Below are 19,560 nucleotides of genomic sequence, written 5' to 3'. Positions count from 1 at the left end.
AAGTCGGCTTCATGCTGTTGGGGAAGCCTAGCTCAGAACAGTAACCTCCTCAGTGCTGGAAGGGAGGGAGGGGGATCTACAGAGAGGAGGAGGAGGAGGAGGAGAAGGAGAAGAGGAGGAGGAGGAGCAGAACTTGTGGGGTTCTTGGCACTTTCTGAACTTGCTTGTTTTCCTGCTGATGTTTCATGGCCCAAATAAGTTAACGTCAACTGTGCTAGACGTCTCAGAGAACGCCAAACCCGTTTCCTTCCAGCACCCACGAGGTCACCTAGCTGGAATGTCTACAAGAAAACAACCAAGCTCAGAGAGGACCGAGGCCTTCCTGGTCCTCATCCTTCCCCTTCTCTTTCTCACTATCCTCCGCTCTGCACAGCCCCTTCCTCCTAGCACTGGTGTTGTTATCTAGTCAGGTAATGAAAAGTCTATGCAGTAAAACCGCGAAGCTCAAAGAACAAGAGGAACCCCAGAGTCATGGCTGCCTTTTCCTCCGGCTAAACCCGCTCCCTTCTAGCACGGAGGATGCCACCTCGTTGGGTAATGAAATACCTGCCAGAAAACCACCCAGCTCAGAGGCCGTTCTCCCCTCCTCCCTCTTCCTCCTCCTCCCCTCCCCTCCCTCTTCTCCTCCCCCTCCTCCTTGCAACCTTCCTCCTTTCTAGTACTAACAACGTCACCTGCCAGAAAACCACCCAGCTGAGAGAGCACCCAGAGGCCCAGAGCCCATCGTCCCCTCCTACCTCTTCCTCCTCCTGGGCTTCCACTGCTGGTCCGTTGTGGGCCTCCTGGAAGAGGAGCTTCTTCATTTTGCGATACTGGAGGTTGTCCAGCTCTCTCACGGCGTCCTTGGTTCTCTGTATTAGGTCTATTAACACGGTTTCCGGGCGGTCTCGGACCACAAAGACGTGCTGCGATGCAGGGCACAAGGAAAGCCAATCAGGGTTAGCCCGCTCCCCAAGGCTACCCAGAGGGGAAACCAAGTCCCAGGGGAGAGCCTAGATCCGGAATCCTGAAACAATGTGGAGGTCGGGATTCCAGCCCTTAAACCGGTTTCAATCCCGAATCTCGAGCCAAACTTCCAGAACTTCAAATGGATTTATTGGGGGAGTGAACATGCCGGCACCGCCTGGGTGCAGCCGACTCTGAGACACGTCATTCATTGTCACCCTTGACTGTGGTTTCCCGCTCCAACCCCTGGGCGTATTGTCATTCATATCCCCCAATGGGACACCTCCATAGCCCAGAGTCATCGATCATATTCTCCAGTTAGAATTTTACAAGGCAGAAACTTCAGTCACCTGGTTACTATCTTTGAAAAACAACATTTATGGAATGCACTTTTGGTTTGCAAGCTGCCATGCTGCTTCCCACAACCTTTCTGTTATGGCAACTCTGCAAAGACCCTAGAAATATTTTATGAGTTGGCAGTGGGATGCCCTGGTCCTTGACTTACATTCAAAACGAAGTTTCTGTTGCTGAGCAAGACAGTGGCTGAGTGAGCTTTGCCTTGTTTTACGACCTTTCCTGCCCTCCAGTTGCCAACTCAATTATTGCAGTTGTTAATAACAACGGTTGTTAATTGAAGGTCGCAAAAAGAGATCGTGGAACTGCAACCGTCGCAAGCACAGGTTGGTTGCCACGTGCCCCAGTTTTGATCGCGTGACCAGGAGGATGCTGCTGCTGCGACGGTCGTAAATGTGAAAACCGGTTATCCAATGGGACCAAAGTCACTGAACGGCTGTCTTACTTTAGCAACGGGCACTTGGGACTCAAATTGTGGTCGTAAGTGGAGGACTACCTGCACCCTTTCTCTCCTGGAACAGCCCAAGCCGGCATTGTGGGATGGGATGGGCCTCTCATCCTCCCAGATCTTGGTAGGGAGGGGAAGTCTGGGAAACTGAGGCACAGCAAGGATGCATTCAGGGTCGAAAGACTCATAGAAAACCGGGGAAAGCTCTAACGCAGACCCCGAGTTCCAGAGGTGGGCTTGGGTTTGGTAGAGAAGAAGGGATGTAAAAGCCAGAACAAAAGAGAGAATCCCCACAACTGCCTGGTTCCCCTGAAAATAAGACCCGGTCTTATTTTCTTTTGGGCCCCCAAAATAAGCACTAGGGCTTTTTTGTGGGGGAGGTTTCTTATTTTCGTTCCCCGTATATGGGAGGCCCAGCGATATGTCGGTGTCGTGGCCATGAGGCAGGTGGGGAGAGAGGAGAGCTGCCCCACGGAGCCACGCCATCCACGCCCCGACAACTTCCTCGCTTCGCGACTGCAGCACCGGCGTGTCGTTCGTCCTCCTGCTCCCGCGAGCAAGCCGAAGCAATGGGACGGCAGCCACGCCGGCTCCTGATGCACGTGACCCGTTGGTGCTGTCGCCGTGAGGCAGTTGTCGGGGCGTGGATGACCTGGCTGAGGTATGCCGGTGTACGTGTGGGGCAGCTCCACCCACCTCACCTCGCGTTGGTGGCACCGCGAGCAACCACACAAAATGGGCGGCTATGCAGAGGCTTAAATAGGGCTTATTTTTTGGGGTGGGGCTTATATTAGGCTCGCTTGCAAAAAAAACACGTTAGGGGTTGTGGTTCACTGGCAGCCTGTGCAGATGGCAGCGGAATTGGACAGGCGGGAAGAACAGGGACCAGTCCGGGAGTCTGGGGAGGACTCAGGCGAGGGTTCTGCGTCCGATGCAGGGATGGGACCAGGGACATCGGGGAGTGGGGTGCTGCCTTCAGAGCCTGGCAGCCGCGAGGCAGAAGAACAAGGGGAGCCTGTTCCCAGTGCGCATGTGCGCAGAGCTGCCAGAAGGCGAGAGCAGCTTTGACAAAAGACGAGACAACGGAGTAAGGCTGGGAGGTGATTGCCCCTCCCATAAGGGATAAAGGACAGGCAAAGGTAGAGAAACCTTTGCAGGAAGCAAGGTTGTTCGTTCTCTTCAGATTAATACTTGAAACTCTATGTGGACTTTGTACTTCGGTTGGTTTTTTTACAATTCATTTGGCACTCTAACTGTTGGCAGCGATTCAAAGGAGAGAAAGGTGGGTGCTTATCTCGAGGGACTGTTTGGGACTCATTACAGGCTGGGAATGAAAATAATTCCCAGTGTTGAAATAAAACAAGAGTTGTTTGGACTAAGCTTGTGCGTAATTATGGTCTCAGGAAGCCTTGGTCAGAACACTGCTCAACCTCGGCCCCTTTTAGAGGGCTTCCACTCCCAGAATCCCCCAGCCAGGATGCTTTAAGAGGGGAGGGCTTCCACTCCCAGAATCCCCCAGCCAGGATGCTTTAAGAGGGGAGGGCTTCCACTCCCAGAATCCCCCAGCCAGCCTTCTTTAAGAGGGGAGGGCTTCCACTCCCAAGCCTTGGTCAGAACACTAGGTCTTATTTTGGGGGAAAACATGCCTTGAAGGGGAGGGACCAAGGCTGGACCAACCTTCAGGAGTTCCTCGGACGTTGGTCTGTCTTGGGGGATTTTCTGGAGACAGGAATCTACAAAGTTTCGGAAATAATCAGACCTGCAGAGGGAAGGGATTGGGGCGGGGTGGGGGGAGAGAAAGAAACATTGATTTAAATCAGGCTTCAGACTTCAACTTCATTTTTCTCTAGAGATTTCTACAGCTTTTTTTTTTAACCAACAAGGGTGCGGTGACACTAGAGCAGGAGGGGATAGGGGTTTTTTTCGCCCCATTTAGAAGTGTGGGGAAAGCTGGAGAAGGAAAGACTACGCTCAGAAGCCAGGAGGGCCATGATAAACAGACAGACAGTAGATGGATTGATACACTGGTAGATGATAGGTGATTATATAGAGAGATATAGATGATAGGCAGATGATAAGAGTTGTTGATTTTTATCCCACCTTTATTATTTTTTACAAATAACTCAAGGTGGTGAAGATGGACAACAGACCTTCCTCTTTTCCCCAAAACAACCCTGTGAGGTGGGCTGGGCTGAGAGAGAGAGGAACTGGCCCAAAGTCCCCCAGGGGGCTTTCGTGGCGAAGGCAGAACTAGAATCCACGGTCTATTGACAGGTTGATTCATAGATGACAGAGAGTGACAGGTGATGGATAAGGATAGACAGACAGAAATAGGTAGGTAGGTAGGTGAATAGGTGAATAGACAGATAGACAGAGTCAAAGATAGGTAGGTAGGTAGGTGAGTGGGTGGGTGGGTGGATGGATAGAAACAGAGATAGGTAAGTAAGTGGATAGGTGGATGGATAGATAGGTAAGTAGGTAGGTGGGTGGGTGCATGGATGGATGGATATAGAGGTAGGTAGATAGGTGGATGGATAGATGGAGAGACAGTGATAGGTAGGTGGGTGGATTGATGGATGGATGGATGATAGATGGATGGACAGACAGACAGAGATATGTAGATAGGTGGGCAGGTGGATGGATGGACAGACAAACAGATAGGTAGGTGGGTAGGTGGACAGATGGATAGACAATGTATACACAAATATAGATGATAAATTGATTGACAGATATAGATAAATAATGGTAGATGGTGTATATGGACAGATAGATGATATACCTTAGAGACAGACAGAAGAGATATGACGTATATAGACAGCTATATGTTAAGAGAGAGAGGATAGGTGGGCAGGTAGGTAGGCACGATGATGATAGACAGATAAGCCAGCCAATCTGAGGGGGCCACTCCTCCCAAGGGCTCAGCTCAGTCCCCAACCTCTTCCACTCCCCCCTCCGAGACCCGCCTGACTCACCACTCGCTGGACTGGAGGAGGGGGGATTCATTCTGCGCTATGTGATATAAGGCACTCATGGCGTTCATGTTAAACAACGGAGGCTTCCGTTCCGCTGTGCGAAAGAGAAAAGGGCGGGTTTTAGACTGCTGGGGACGCCTCCCTTCTCGCCCCCATAGCTCCCCCTCCTGTCCCTAAGACCCGGGGGGGGAATGAGAAAGACCCACAAACGCAATCACTTCCACTCCCAAGTCCCCCCACTTTGGCCCCCAGCACAGAAAACCGCCCCGCCTTAAAAGAGGCTGTTCCGCCAAATGGATCTGTGGGCCGTGAACGATTAAGGGTTGTGGTCCCCAACTTTTCTGTGGCTCCGTGGATTGGCGGGGGTAAAGGCGGGTTGCATGGGGAGGGGGATGGTTTCGCGCAGGCCACCTAATCCCACGCGTGGGGAAACGGAGATCTGCATGCTCGCCCGTCGCTTACGCGGCCCAGTTCCCAATGGGATGCAGATCGGTACCAGTCCATAGCCCAGGGGGGGGGGTGCGTGTGTTAAGGACCCCCAATTTAGAGGATGAAGGTGTGATGACCCAAAGGGGCGTGAGACAAAAATAAAAAAAAAGCACAAAAGTAGAATAAATTCCCTTTAATGCCTCCAACATGGGCCCCAAGGTCCAATTATCCTCGGCTGGATAACAAACTCTTCCGAAAACAGTCTACGAAGGGCAGAAATGCACTCCGAACCCAAAGTAAAGATAATTAGAAATTTTAAAAAAACAACACAAACCAAGCTGAAGTAATTAACATGGCAGGCCAGGCTGATCAATTGCAAACGCCAAAACCCAGATAAGCCTCAACGATGATAATGCACGCTTTGCTTCCAAGCAAGGAGCTGTGTGCGAATGCCCCACTTATATCCTGTTCTCCCAGCTGCAATTAATGAAAGGGATCAGGGCCCCTTTCTCTCCCAACAAGCCATGTTGCTTCCTTCTCTGTTCCTCCCTGCGTTCCCTAGGTTAAAGAGAGGATGGGCCTGGGTCTTCCTCTGGACTTTGCCCATCCCCCATTTCTTCCACAGCCACTGGGGCCACACTCCCACTCCCCGTCAGCTGCTTAATCTCCCCCTCGGAATCAGACTCCAACAAGGGCATGACCGAAGGGGAGATAAGGTGAGGTCTTATCCGCTTTAGTATTAATTTTAATGGCCTACCTTTCAAGGCAGGGGTGTCAAACTTGACTTCATTCAGGGCTGTGTTGTGGCCTGCCGGCGGATGACGGAGCTGGCAGCAGAGTCCAAAAGCGAGGAGGTTGGGGAGGAACTGGGGCCAATCCTGGAGGGTGAGGAAGGCTCGGACGAGGTCTCGGTTCCAGAAGCTCCCACTGCTGTCTGAGCCTGAAGGCAGCTGATGACTGTCGGCCCGCCCTGGCTCCATCTCTGCCTCTGACGCAGAGCCCTGGTCCGAGCCTTCTTCAGCCTTCAGGAAAGGCCCAGGTTCCACCCCAACCTCCTTGCTACCGCCTGACTCAGCTGCCAGCTCCGTCAGCCACTGGTGGGTCACAACAGGGCGCATCAGGGTTGTGTTTGACCTTGGGGATGTGGCCAGGGTGGGCCTGGCCGGCTCAACGTCACTCGTGTCACGGGCACCTATGGTGGCCCGAGCACTCTGCCAGCGAAAATGGGATCCCAAGTTTCATTTTCGGCTGGGACAGCCTCCTGCAAACCTCCACCAGCAAAAATGGAGCTCAGGAGGGCCTGGCAGAGGCACTGCAGACAGGTTGTCAGGAATAGCAAGGGTACCTAACGTAGTTTGGGTAAAATAATATATATAAACTATGATAGTAAGTTTAAGTGTGTGTCACTTTAAACTGCAAAGCATGGAATTTTGGGTGCGGTTGTGAAATCGTCATAAGAGGGAGCAAGAGAACCTGCTGACGATTCCTGATGATTGCTGGTTTGATGGATTGATGGTTTGCTAACTGGGAGTTCCCTACTGCTGAGTTGCTGAACGTCAAAGGAAGAAAAGAGGTTTGTCTTCTTCATATCTCTACTGCAAGGAGATATATTACTGGACTGATATTTATAAGTTTACTGACCTCTCTTTTTTTTCGACACTGGAATTTGCAACTGAATAATCCCCAGACGGACTGAATTAGTGAATGATATATGGACTGTTTGACTATGCTAAAACTCTTACTGGAATAAACTGTTTAACTAGCATGGTGTATCTGTTTTACTGAGTGTAAGCTACAAAAACGTTTATCTCACATATTTTGCCTGCCTGCCTGCCTACCGTGCGGATTCTGCTAGGGTGTATCCCTAACACAGGTCCTTCACTGTTTCCAGGGTGGCCCTGCGGGCCAGTTTTAAACATCCCACAGACCGGATTCAGACCACGGGCCTTGAGTTTGACATCCCTGTTTTAAGGTCGGATGTTTTATATCCCACCGCTGCCTGTTATATTTATATATATATTCGAATCCCTGGTGCTGCATAACTGAGTGAGCTCCCGTTCCTTCTCCCAGCTTCTGCCAACCGAGCAGTTTGAAAGCATGCAAAAAAAAAAAAAAAAAAGAGAGAGAATGTAAATAGAAAAACAGAGACCCCTTTGGTGGGAAGGGAACAGCGTTCCGTGCGCTTTGGGCAGCGTTTAGTCCTGCCGGCCACATGATCACAAAGACGTCTTCGGACAGCGCCTGGCTCTTCTTCGGCTTTGCAAGGGAGATGTGCGATGCACCCTAGAGCTGGAAACCACTAGCACGCATGTGCGAGGGGAACCTTTACCTTAACCTGAACATGCGCTTGGTAGAGAAAGATGGGCTGCATACCACTTTAACCAAAAAAAAAAGGGAAGGAGAAGGAAGGAAGGAGGGAGGGATGAGGAGGATGACGACTGTGAGATCCTCTAGCCCAGGGGTGTCCAACCTTGACAACTTTAAACTTGTGGACTTCAACTCCCAGAATTCCTCAGCCATTCTGGGAGTTGAAGCCCACAAGTCTTAAAGTTGCCAAGGTTGGACACCCCTGCTCTAGCCTTTCTGAGTGTATTTGATTTCTTGTGGACATTTCATGACCCAACTAGGTAACAGCATCAGTGTCAGCAGGGAGAGGGGTTTGCTCTCACTTTATATACGTGGCTTGCCTTATCATTGTCAATGGGAGAGTTCTTGGTGGCTCCTTATTGGGCCGTTGTTTACCAGTTGATGGTCTTAAGTTGGTGGTTCCTTGACTGGGGCGTTGTTTACAGCTTGGTTACTTGGGTCTAGTGTAAATCTTAGTGTTGTTCTCTGATTATCTGGGTGTTGGGTGCTAGTGAGGAGGGGGGTTTTGGGGGGCCCTTTTGTTTCCTTTTCGAGTTATGGATGATCTCTTTTAAACGGCGCGCAGCGGTTGTGGATCCCTGGGTGCCCGCTGAGGGCTGGTCCGTGAAGCAGCAGGTAGCAGAGATCGAAGAAGACCCCCGCAGGGGGCTCACCTAATTCAATGCAGGTGATCCCGAGAGACCACACGTCAACTTTACCGTCGTACTGCCCTTCGTCCATGGCCAGGATCACTTCTGGGGCCATCCTAAGAAGCAAACGGAAGACACGACGTTAGGCGCCAACAGCCAGAGCCACAAGCGGAGAGTTCAACTGAGATATTTTATGCGTCTCGTGCCGTTTACGCAGGCGTCTTCCCAGAGGGGCGGCAGTTGGCATCTGGATGGGGCTTCGCTCTCTGCCTGGTTTCGCCTTGGCGCCTCCAAGGCCCCTTGACGTCTAGAGCCGTGATGGCGAACCTGTAGCACGCAGAGCCATTTGTGCGGGCACGCAAGCCCCACCCAAACTTCCCTGCGCTGTGCATGCGCGCGACTCCCAGATGGTTTTCTGCCCGTTTGAGGCTGTTTCGCCCTCCCAGAGGCAGGAGAGAAGCCTCTGCGGCCTCCGGAGGCCGAAAAACGGGCCTGCTGGAAATACCAGAAGTGTTGAAAACGGGCCTGTTTTTCGGCCTCCCGAGTCGGCAGAGGCTTCCCCTTGAGTCTCCGGGAGGACGAAAACGGCCTCAAACGGGCTGAAAATCAGCTGGGAGGCATGCGCAGTGCAGGTAAGGGGGTGGGGCGGCGCACATTGCGTTGGGGGGGTCCTGTTTTTTAACACTCAAATTCTTATTTATTTTACTTTGAGATTGTAAACTGCCCAAAGTCAAGTGAGCGGAAGGTGGGATTTGAAAGGGAGACAAGTGGCGTATAAATTTAGTAAGTACGCACGGTTGGAAAAAATGATTAAACAACATTACCTGAAGGTTATAGTAAAGAAAAGACTTTAATTAATCGTACATGTATTAACAGCAGCTAGAATTGTATTTGCTCAGAATTGGAAAAGCGACAAGATAAATAAAGGGAAAAGTTATTGAAAAAAAAAATTTGAATGTGCAGAAACGTATAGGTTAACGTTGGAAATTAAAGAAAAAGAAGAATCTGAGTATTATATGGTATGGGATTTATTTTACCAATGGTTAGAAAATAAAATAAATTAAAATGGATTAGATGTATATATAAAGCAATGAGAGAAGAGGGTAAAACAGATACACTGGATATTATTCATGTGAAAATGTGATTGTTGTTGTAGTGTTATATTGACAAGGAAAGTATTAATTATAAATTGGAAGCACATGAATATGTACCCAATTGACGCACGGTTGAAATGGAGTGTGTGTGTGTCTGTCTGTCTGTCTGTGTCTGTCTATCTATCTATCCATCCATCCACCCATCCATATCTATCTATCTATCTATCTATCTATCTATCTATCTATCTATCTATCTATCTCCACCCATCCATATCTATCTATCTATCTATCTAATCTATATCCATCCACCCACCCATATCTATCTATCTATCTGTCTATCTGTCTGTCTGTCTGTTTGTCTGTCTGTCTGTCTGTCTATCTCCATCCATCCACCCATCCGTCCATCCACATCTATCTATCTATCTATCTATCTATCTATCTATCTATCTATCTATCTATCTATCTACATCCATCCATCTATCCACCCATCCACATCTATCTATCTATCTATCTCCATCCATCCACCCACCCATCCATCTACATCTGTCTGTCTGTCTATCTATCTATCTATCTATCTATCTATCTATCTATCTATCTATCTATCTATCTATCTATCATTCTCTCTAATTCTCTCTCTCTGTTCTATCTATCTATCTATCTATCTGTCTGTCTGTCTGTCTGTCTGTCTGTCTGTCTGTCTGTCTATCTATCTATCTATCACTCTCTCCATTTATCTCTGTCTGTCTATCTATCTATCTATCTATCTATCTATCTATCTATCTATCTATCTATCTATCTATCCATCCATCCATCCAAATTACAAAGAAATAGTTTAGTAGGTAAATAATTTAAATTAATTGATAAATTGATGCGATCGATCGCTTTAATAAATAAACGATTCAGCCGACCCTGGAGCTCTTAACTCCCGAGAAGCCCCTTGCTTACCAGTAGGGGGTCCCCACAAACGAATTGGCAGGGGAAGCGATGGAGGCCGACCCAAAATCAGCCAGCTTCACCTGCCCGGGTTCCGTCAGTAGAATGTTCCCTGCCTTGATGTCCCTGCGAAGAAAAGGAAGGCAAGCCACAGGTTTATCCACAGGGGTGGGTGGGAGGGAGAGAATACAGGCAGTCCTTGACTTACAGCCATTCACTTAGCGACAAGTTCGAGGTTATAACATCACTGGGGGAAAAAAAGTGAGTCCTGACCGTTTTTCACACTCATGACCGTTGCATCCCCCCCACAGTCCCAGGATCGGAATTCAGAGGGTTGGCAACTGACTCGTATCTATGACGGTTGCAGTGTCTCGGGGGGGTGGGGGGGATTCCCCCCTCCCTTTTGCGGCCTTCCGACAAGCAAAGTCGTTGGGTGGGGGAAAGCCGGATTCCCTTAACAACCAGGTTCAACTTGTTTTAACAACTGCAGTGATTCACTTAACAGCAGGAAAGGTCGCAAAACGGGGCAAAGCTCAATTGAAAATCATCTTGCTTAGTAAAGGAAATTACTTGTCATTAACATGCACTGTGGGCAACTTTCTAGAAACTAAAGCTTGCCTCTAGGAAGTTATTTCTAGAAAAAATGCAGCCTTTTTAAAAATATCCCAATTAATGGATAACAGATAACCAGAGTTGGAAGGGACCTTGTAGGTCATCTAGTCCAACCTCCCCCGCCCAAGCGGGAGACCCTACACCATTTCTGACAGATGGGAGTCCAGTCTCTTCTTGAAAGCCTCCAGGGATGAAGCTCCCACAGCCTCTGAAGGCAACTTCTGTTCCATCGGTGGATTGCTCTCACTGTCAGAAAATTCCTAATTTCTAGGTTGAATCTCTCCTGGGTCAGTTTCCATCCATTGTTCCTTGTCTGGACTTCAAAGGTGCCTTGGAGAATAGCTTAACCCCCTCCTCCTCTCTGGGGAAGCCCCTCCCTCAAATATTGGAAGACTGCTCTCCTGTCTCCCCTGGTCCTTCTCTTCCCTGGACTAACCAGGCCCAGTTCCTGCAACCGTCTGTCGTATGTTTTATCCTCCAGTCCCCTAATCCTCCTGGTTGCTCTTCTCTGCCCTTTTTCCAGAGTCTCCACATCTTTTTTTATAATGTGATGACATTCCATTCTGTCTCTGTAAAATATAATTTATTTATATCTGGGTGTGCCTCTCTTAGATCCCTTTCCCTCCCTGCGGGCCCTACCATGCCAGTTCAGCATTTGTTCTTTGAAACCCAAAACTCAGGACAGAGGAGCAAGAAAACAGCTGACTCAGAAGGTCCACAAACAGAACATAGAATAACTGAAGGGATCTTGGAGGTCATCTAGTCCAATGCCCTGCTCGAACAGGAGACCCTAGTAGACCATTCCAGAGAAGTGGCTATCCAGTCTCTTCTTAAAAACCTTCAGTGATGGAGCCCCCACCATTTCTGGTGGCCAGCAGTTCCACTGGTTCATTGTCCTCAGTATTAGGGAGTTTCTCCTTAATTCCAGGTTGCTTCTCTCCTGGGTTAGATTCCATCCGTTGCTTCTCCTCCACCCTTCAGGGGCTTTGGAGAATAGCTTGACTCCCTCTTCTTTGGGGCAGCCCCTGAGATGTTGGAAGGCTGCTATCCTGTCACCCCTAGTCCTTCTTTTCATTAAACTAACCGTACCGTATTCCTGCAACCGTCCATCGTATGTTTTCGCATCCAGTCCCCTAATTCTCTTAGTTGCTCTTCTCTGCCCTCTTTCCAGAGTCTCAACATCCTTTTTTTTTTAACATCGTGGCCAAAGCTGAATGCAGTATTCCACGCGGGGTCTTACCAAGGCCTTATAAAACGGTATTAACGCTCCGCTTGTTCTTGATTCTAGGCCTCTGTTTGTACAGCCAAGGGCTGTATTTGTTTTACTGGCTTCCACCACGCTCGTATTTGGCTCGTATTTAAGTGACTGTCCAGTCGGACACCCTTTCGCAGTCAGGTTTCACCTACTTTGTGCCTGTGGGGTTGTTGCCTTGCCTAAGTGTAGGGCCTTACGTTTCGCTTACGTTGGGACGTTTGGAGCAGGGATCGAGGCAAGGAGAGCGACGCAGGGGAGGACTCACCGATGGATCAGGTTGTGGGAATGCAAGTAGGCCAATCCTTGGAGAGCACCATGGGTGATTGCAGCAATTTCCACTTCTTGCAACGGCTTTTTATGAACTGGAGGAAAGAGAGGTATTGTTAGCAAGGCGGCAGTGGCATTAAAACAGGGCGTCCAGTCTTGGCAACTTTTAAAGATGGGTGGACTTCAACTCCCAGAATTCCCCAGCCTTCTGGGAATTGAAGTCCACCTGTCTTAAAATGAACCCTCGTTTAAAGATTTCCCCTTCAGCCACACTGAGCCTAAATTCAAGGCACCAAAGGTAGTGTTGTGGCCCGCCAGCGACCAGCGGAGCTGGTGGCAGATTTGGACAGTGAGGAGGTTGGATAGGAACATGGGCCAGTCCTGGAGTCTGGGGAAGGCGTTGACGAGGGCTCTGTCAAGAGGCAGAGATGGGACCAGGGCTGTCCGACAGTTATCAGCTGCCTTTGGAGTCAGAGATCAGTGGGGAAGAAGAATAGCTGGAGCCTGTTCCCAGTGTACGCATGCACAGAGCTGCCGGAAGAAGGGAGCAGCTGAGGAACAAGAGGCAGAGATGGGGCCAGGGACATCCAACAGTTATCGGCTGACTTCGGAGTCGGAGATCAGTGGGGAAGAAGAACAGCTGGAGCCTGTTCCCAGTGTGCACATGCACAGAGCTGCCAGAAGAAGGGAGCAGCTGAGAAACAAGAGGCAGAGATGGGGCCGGGGACATCCAATAGTTATCAGCTGCCTTCGGAGTTGGAGATCAGTGGGGAAGAAGAACAGCTGGAGCCTGTTCCCAGTGTGCACATGCACAGAGCTGCCAGAAGAAGGGAACAGCTAAGGAACATGGGCCGACTTGGGAGTAAAGCCACAGGGGGACGGTGAACGGCTCCTCCCAGAGGGAATAAAGAGGAGCGAAAGGAGAGTGGTGCTTGCAGGAGACAATTAGTTCATTTCATTAGTGTGAAGATCTGTTCCTGACTTCTTGCCAACTAATTGCTGCTACAGCTTGGTGTTTGGAAGATATCGGACTGGCAACTCTCCAAGCCTGATAAAGGTCTGTGGTTATGAAATCTCATGAAAGACTGTTTGCTGGGACTTTGTCGGAGAGGAATTCACTTTAACCTAAATAAAAGGGGTTTTATCGAGATGAGGAGTCGGCTTCACAATCTTGGGAAGGTCTAGGTCAGAACAAATAGTTTAGCTTAGGGGTGTCAAACTCACAGCCCATAGGCAGGATGTGTCACATTCTGGCCCTGCCCCCGCCCGGTTTAGCGAAGGGGGGGAAAGTCCCAATACGTCACGTGATGCCACTGGGACGATGTGAGTTTGATACCCCTGGTTTAGGTAATCTTCAATAGGAATATCAAATAAAGGTAAAATATTATTTCAATAATAGTTAAGGGATGAAAGAGATTAGAAATATACCTGGCAGCAGGGCAAAAAAAAGTTTTCTTTTAAAAAAAAGACCTAGCTGAATTCACCAATCATTATAATGTAATTCTGGGTCTTTTCCTGCTGTCAAGTTCTTTCTTTCTTTCTTTCTTTCTTTCTTTCTTTCTTTCTTTCTTTCTTTCTTTCTTTCTTTCTTTCTTTCTTTCTTTCCTTCCTTCCTTCCTTCCTTCCTTCCTTCCTTCCTTCCTTCCTTCTTTCAATTTAATTTAATTTAATTTAATTTAATTTAATTTAATTTAATTTGTCAAGCATGTATGAGAAAACCAGTATAAGTATGGACATAACATATAAACATATAATTATAAACTGGTATAAATATTTACATAATAAATGAGTATTAATAAAAATGGAACATGAGGACAGGGACGGTAGGCACGCTGGTGCGCTTATGCACGCCCCTTACAGACCTCTTAGGAATGGGGTGAGGTCCACGGCAGACAGTCTAAGGTTAAAGTTTTGGGGGTTTGAAGAAGTAACAACAGAGTCAGGTAGAGCATTCCAGGCATTGACCCCTCTGTTATTGCTGAAGTCGTATTTCCTGCAATCGAGTTTGGAGCGGTTTACTTTGAGTTTGTACCTATTGTTTGCCCGTGTGTTATTGTGGTTGAAGCTGAAGTATGTTTATGTCTTGTTGCTTGATATATTGTGATGTCTTAGTCCCTGTGGCTTTCAGACCATGGTTTATAGAGACAGAAATTCAGTGTACTCAACAAGCCACTGTTAAGTAAACGTGACAACGTGACACATCTGACTATTATTAAAGTCTGAGAAAATACGTTGTCCAAGTCTAACTTTTTCCTGTAATTAATTAGGGTTCATTAAAAAAAATGAAAAAGACTTACCTTCTAGTAAGTCTGAAGCTGATCCTAAACAATATTCCATAACAAGCTGCAGCAGAGAGAAAGGAAAATGAATGTATTTATTTATAATTTATCAAACAAAAACTAAAGCACGAATAAAAATAAAGTGGCAGGGACGACAGGCATGTTAGATGCACTTACGCACGCCCCTTTATGGACTTCTTAAATATGCAGTTGAGAAGTCCATTTGTGGCTAAAACTGAAAATGTGTAGCTGAGACAACTGCATGAGGGAGAGCATTCCAGACGTTAACAGCTCTATTGCAAAAATCGTATTTTTTACAGTCAAGTTTAGAACCGTTTGCCTTGAGTTTAAAGCAGTTGTTTGCGCACGCAGTATTGAGATTAAAACAGAAAAAGGCATTTACACGTAAAACATTAGTACGTACAATTTTGTATGCAATCCCTTGGTCCCACCACAAGCGACGCAGTTCCAGGTTATCCAAACCAAGAATTTCGAGCCTAGATAGCGTAGGGAATTCTATTGTGTACGGAAGAGTGCAAGAGTTTTCTTGTGAAGAGTTGTTAAGAAGGCAGTACGGGTGGCGAAGAAAGAAAGATTTTGATTAAAGTTTCCGACGCAGCAACTGCCTTTCATTTTCACCAGGTTGCTCTCGATACCAGTGCAGTTCCTCTACATCCAGGATTCTCACGTTCATTTTTGTTTGTTTTCAGTTTGATTCGCATCCATTATTTTTATAAACAATTCAAGGTGGTGAACATCCCTCCTCCTATTTTCTCTACAACAATCCTGTGAGGCGGGTTGGGCTGAGAGAGTGATTGATCCAGAGTCCCCCAGCTAGTTTTCATGCCTCACATGGGACTAGAACTCCAGCTGGGTGTCTTTGGGCCAATCGCCAGGAGAGGGTGAGTTCTAGTCCCGTCTTAGCATGAAAGTCAGGTGGGTGACTTTGGATCAATCCCCAGGAGAGAGTGAATTCTAGTTCCATCTTAGGCAGGAAAGCCAGCTGGGTGACTTTGGGCCAATCACCAGGAGACTGGGAGTTCTAGTCCTGTCTTAGACACAAAAGCTAATTGGATGACTTTGAGCCAATCACCAGGAGACGGTGAGTTCTAGTCCCTCCTTAGGTAGGAAAGCTAATTGGATGACTTTGAGCCAATCACTAGGAGACGGTGAGTTCTAGTCCCGCCTTAGGTAGGAAAGCTAATTGGATGACTTTGAGCCAATCACCAGGAGACGGTGAGTTCTAGTCCCGCCTTAGGCATGAAAGCTAATTGGATGACTTTGAGCCAATCACCAGGAGACGGTGAGTTCTAGTCCCGCCTTAGGTAGGAAAGCTAATTGGATGACTTTGAGCCAATCACCAGGAGATGGTGAGTTCTAGTCCCGTCTTAGACACAAAAGCTAATTGGATGACTTTGAGCCAATCACTAGGAGACGGTGAGTTCTAGTCCGCCTTAGGTAGGAAAGCTAATTGGATGACTTTGAGCCAATCACTAGGAGACGGTGAGTTCTAGTCCCGCCTTAGGTAGGAAAGCTAATTGGATGACTTTGAGCCAATCACCAGGAGATGGTGAGTTCTAGTCCCGTCTTAGACACAAAAGCTAATTGGATGACTTTGAGCCAATCACTAGGAGACGGTGAGTTCTAGTCCCGCCTTAGGTAGGAAAGCTAATTGGATGACTTTGAGCCAATCACCAGGAGATGGTGAGTTCTAGTCCCGTCTTAGACACAAAAGCTAATTGGATGACTTTGAGCCAAATCCCCAGGAGATGGTGAGTTCTAGCGCCGCCTTAGCCATGAAAGCTGGCTGGGTATCTTTGGCCCAATCATCAGGAGACAGTACATTCTAGTGCTCTCTTAGGCACGGAAACCAGCTGGGTGACTTTAGCCCGATCCCTCTCTCTCAGCCCAACCTAACCTCTCAGGGTCGTTGTTGTGGGGAGGAGAAAAGCGCCTCAGGTACGTTCGCTGCCTCGAGTTGTTTATAAAAACAATAAAAGTGGGATACTAATAAAACGAAATGCGTAAAACAAATATTGGCTTACCCATGCTGTGTGATCCCGCAGGTAGCAGCCTTTGTACTCTATACTGTTTGGATGTTTAATCCGTTGGAGGAACTTCACTTCCTTAATGATATCCTGCCATTTCTGGAGAAGAGAAAAAGGCTTTGTAAGAGGGAAGTAAAACTTTAAAAGGAAGAAAGAGCCAGGTGATCTAATAAAGGAAACGGGGCACGTGGGCAACCAAGGACAAATTCATTCTCGGCCCAAAACGGTAGGGCTGTTACCAGCGATAAAATAATAAATTGGTGTGCAGAAAGGAAGGACTTTTCTTCAGCCATATGTCTACAGGATTGCTTATTTCCAAATGTAAACTTGCCTTCTGCATTGCTTGGTTTGGCCAAGACGTTAATCTCTCGATTTTGTTTCTATATATTTATATCTATATATTCTTATATATATTATAAACATATATTTATTTCTGACAAAACTGCAAACCAAGTGTTAGATCAGTAATGGCAAATTTTTTGGCGCTGGGTGGGTCAAACATTCAGAAAATGCCTAATTTCATTCTGCTGGCAAGTCTGAACAAAAGAGAAACCTTTCTTTTTCTTTCTTTTCTTTCTCTCTCTCTCTCCATCTCTCCCCTTTTTCTCTTTCTTTCTTTCTTTCTTTCTTTCTTTCTCTCTCTCTCTCTCTCTCTCTTTCTTTCTTTTGTTCATTTCTAGTGGTGGCAGAGTGATGGCAACTGCAGGTTCATGCAATAGTCAGTTCCTTCCTTCCTTCCTTCCTTCCTTCCTTCCTTCCTTCCTTCCTTCCTTCCTTCCTTCTTCCTTTCCTTCCTTCCTTCCTTTCCTTTCCTTTCCTTCCTTCCTCCCTCCCTTTACTCTTTCCTTCCTTCTTCCTTTCCTTCCTTCCTCCTTCCCTTCCTTCCTTCCCTCCCTCCCTCCCTCCCTCCCTTCCATCCGTCACTGTGTCTGTCTGTTTACCCACCCACCCTCCCATCATCATACACGTTGTCACGTGAGATGTAGCAATTTCCCCTTTGCTAAACCAGGGGTGGGCATGGCCAGTGCCTGACACATCTGGCCCATGAGCCGTTGAGTTTGACACCCCTGACCTATATCATCTATCACCGATCATCTCTCATCCATCCATCTATCTCATCATATTTCCTTCCTTCTTCCTTCTTCCTTCCTTCCTTTTCCTTCCTTCCTTCCTTCCTTCCTTCCTTCCTTCCTTCCTTCCTTCCTTCCTTCCTTCCTTCCCTCCCTCCCTCCCTCCCTCCCTCCCTCCCTCTCTCTATCTAGTACTCATGGTTGAAGTTGTATGTTTAAAAGTAATTTTAAAGACCACCGACATAATTTAAAGAAACAGGTTTTCTTAAGGGTTCGGATTGGTGGAAAACGCGGGCTACTGCTAAAAGAAATAACCTTTCCCGCCATATCTCAATCTTTCCCAGAATTCTCCTCTACATATTAAAGCTCTCGTAGCTTTCGGTATCACAACGTCCTCCTTGCCATCTTCTGGAGTTTGATTCCCCAACCTTCTCATGTGCTGCTCACATTTCCCATTCCCTTAAGTCTTCTGGCTTGCTGGTTTCTTTTCTCAGTGCAGGCAGGATTCGAACCCGCCAACGGGTCAGAGGATTCTGGGCACCACAGAGGGGCGGGTCACTTACCTCGTTTGATTGCTTCCCACTGTAAGACATTTTCTTGATGGCCACCACTTCGTTGGTGCGCACATCCCGTGCCTGCAAGACCAAAAACACAAAATGTTTGGTACCTTTTGATATCAATATCTAAGGCGTTGCCGCAAAGACGACGAGGTCAGTTTATTCTCCAAAGCCCCAGAAGGCGGGAGAAGAAGCAACGGATGGAAACTCATCAAGGAGAGAAGCAACCTGGAACGAAGGAGAAACTTTCTAACAATGAGGACAATCAACCAGTGGAACTGCTGGCCACCAGAAGTTGTGACTGCGCCATCGCTGGAGGTTTTCAAGAATGAAGGAATGGACGAATGAATTCTTTTTATTGGCCAAGCGCGATTGGACACACAAGGAATTTGTTTTTGGTGCAAATGCTCTCAGGGTACATAAAAAGAAAAGAGACATTCGTCGAGAATCATCAGGTGCAACACTTAATAATAGTCATAGGGTACAAATAATAAGGGATCAAATCATACCAGGAAACAGTCCATATAAATCGTAAGGATACGAGCGACAAAGTTACAGTCACACAGTCACAAGTGGGAGGAGATGGGCGATACGGAGTGATGAGAAGATTAAGAGTGGCAGTAATACAGAAGAAGAGATTGGACAGCCATTTGTCTGAAAGAGGACCTCCTGCTTGAGCAAGGGTTTGGACTAGAAGACCTCTGAGGTCCCCCCTCCAATGCTGTTCTTCTGTTAGTCTAATAAAGAGAAGGGCCAGGAGCGACAGGATAGCAGACTTCCAGTATCTGATGGGCTGCCCAAAAGAACAGTGGGGTCAACCCATTCTCCAAAGCACCAGAAGACAAGACAGGGATAGCAGTGGTTGGAAACTCATCAAAAGCAACCTGGGATTAAGGAGAAACTTCTTAACAGTGAGGACAATTAACCAGTGGAACAGCTGGCCACCCTGGGTGTTCCATCCCTGGAGGTTTTGAAGAACAGACTGGACAACCTTTTGTCCAGAATGGTACAGTGTCTCCTGCTCAGGCAGGGGGCTGGACTAGAAGACCTCCGAGGTCCCTTCCAAGTCGGTTTGTTATTGTTATGAAAAGTGTGTCATCTTTTTCCCTTTCCCTTCCTCTCTTCCTTTTTACCCTTTCTCGTTTTCCTCATCTTTTCCTCTTTCCCATTCTCCTTCTTTCCTTGTCAATTAAGTTTCTCCTCCTCCTCCTCCCTTCTTTCCCTCCTCCTCCTCCTCCTCCTTCTTCTTCATCTTCTTCGTCTTTCCCTCCCTCTCTTCCTTCTTCTTCCTCCTCCTCCTC

General features: G+C 47.7%; 1 protein-coding gene across 1 annotated transcript in view; it reads right to left on the bottom strand.

Annotated features, from left to right (window-relative positions):
* TAOK1 (TAO kinase 1) overlaps positions 1 to 19,560 on the bottom strand; it is a 95,221-nt gene that overhangs the window by 23,017 nt on the left and 52,644 nt on the right. Inside the window, 9 exon segments of the mRNA XM_087924155.1 lie at positions 738 to 905; positions 3,425 to 3,506; positions 4,720 to 4,813; positions 8,169 to 8,260; positions 10,184 to 10,297; positions 12,304 to 12,400; positions 14,603 to 14,648; positions 16,630 to 16,731; positions 18,266 to 18,337. Of these exon segments, the coding sequence (XP_087780281.1) occupies positions 738 to 905; positions 3,425 to 3,506; positions 4,720 to 4,813; positions 8,169 to 8,260; positions 10,184 to 10,297; positions 12,304 to 12,400; positions 14,603 to 14,648; positions 16,630 to 16,731; positions 18,266 to 18,337 (867 nt within the window).

This window comes from Pseudonaja textilis, chromosome 1 (assembly GCF_049901715.1).
Source record: "Pseudonaja textilis isolate UNSWEBS1 chromosome 1, rPseTex1.2, whole genome shotgun sequence".
NCBI lineage: Eukaryota > Metazoa > Chordata > Lepidosauria > Squamata > Elapidae > Pseudonaja > Pseudonaja textilis.
Note: the sequence above shows the minus strand (reverse complement) of the source record. Positions and strands in the feature narration are given on the sequence as shown.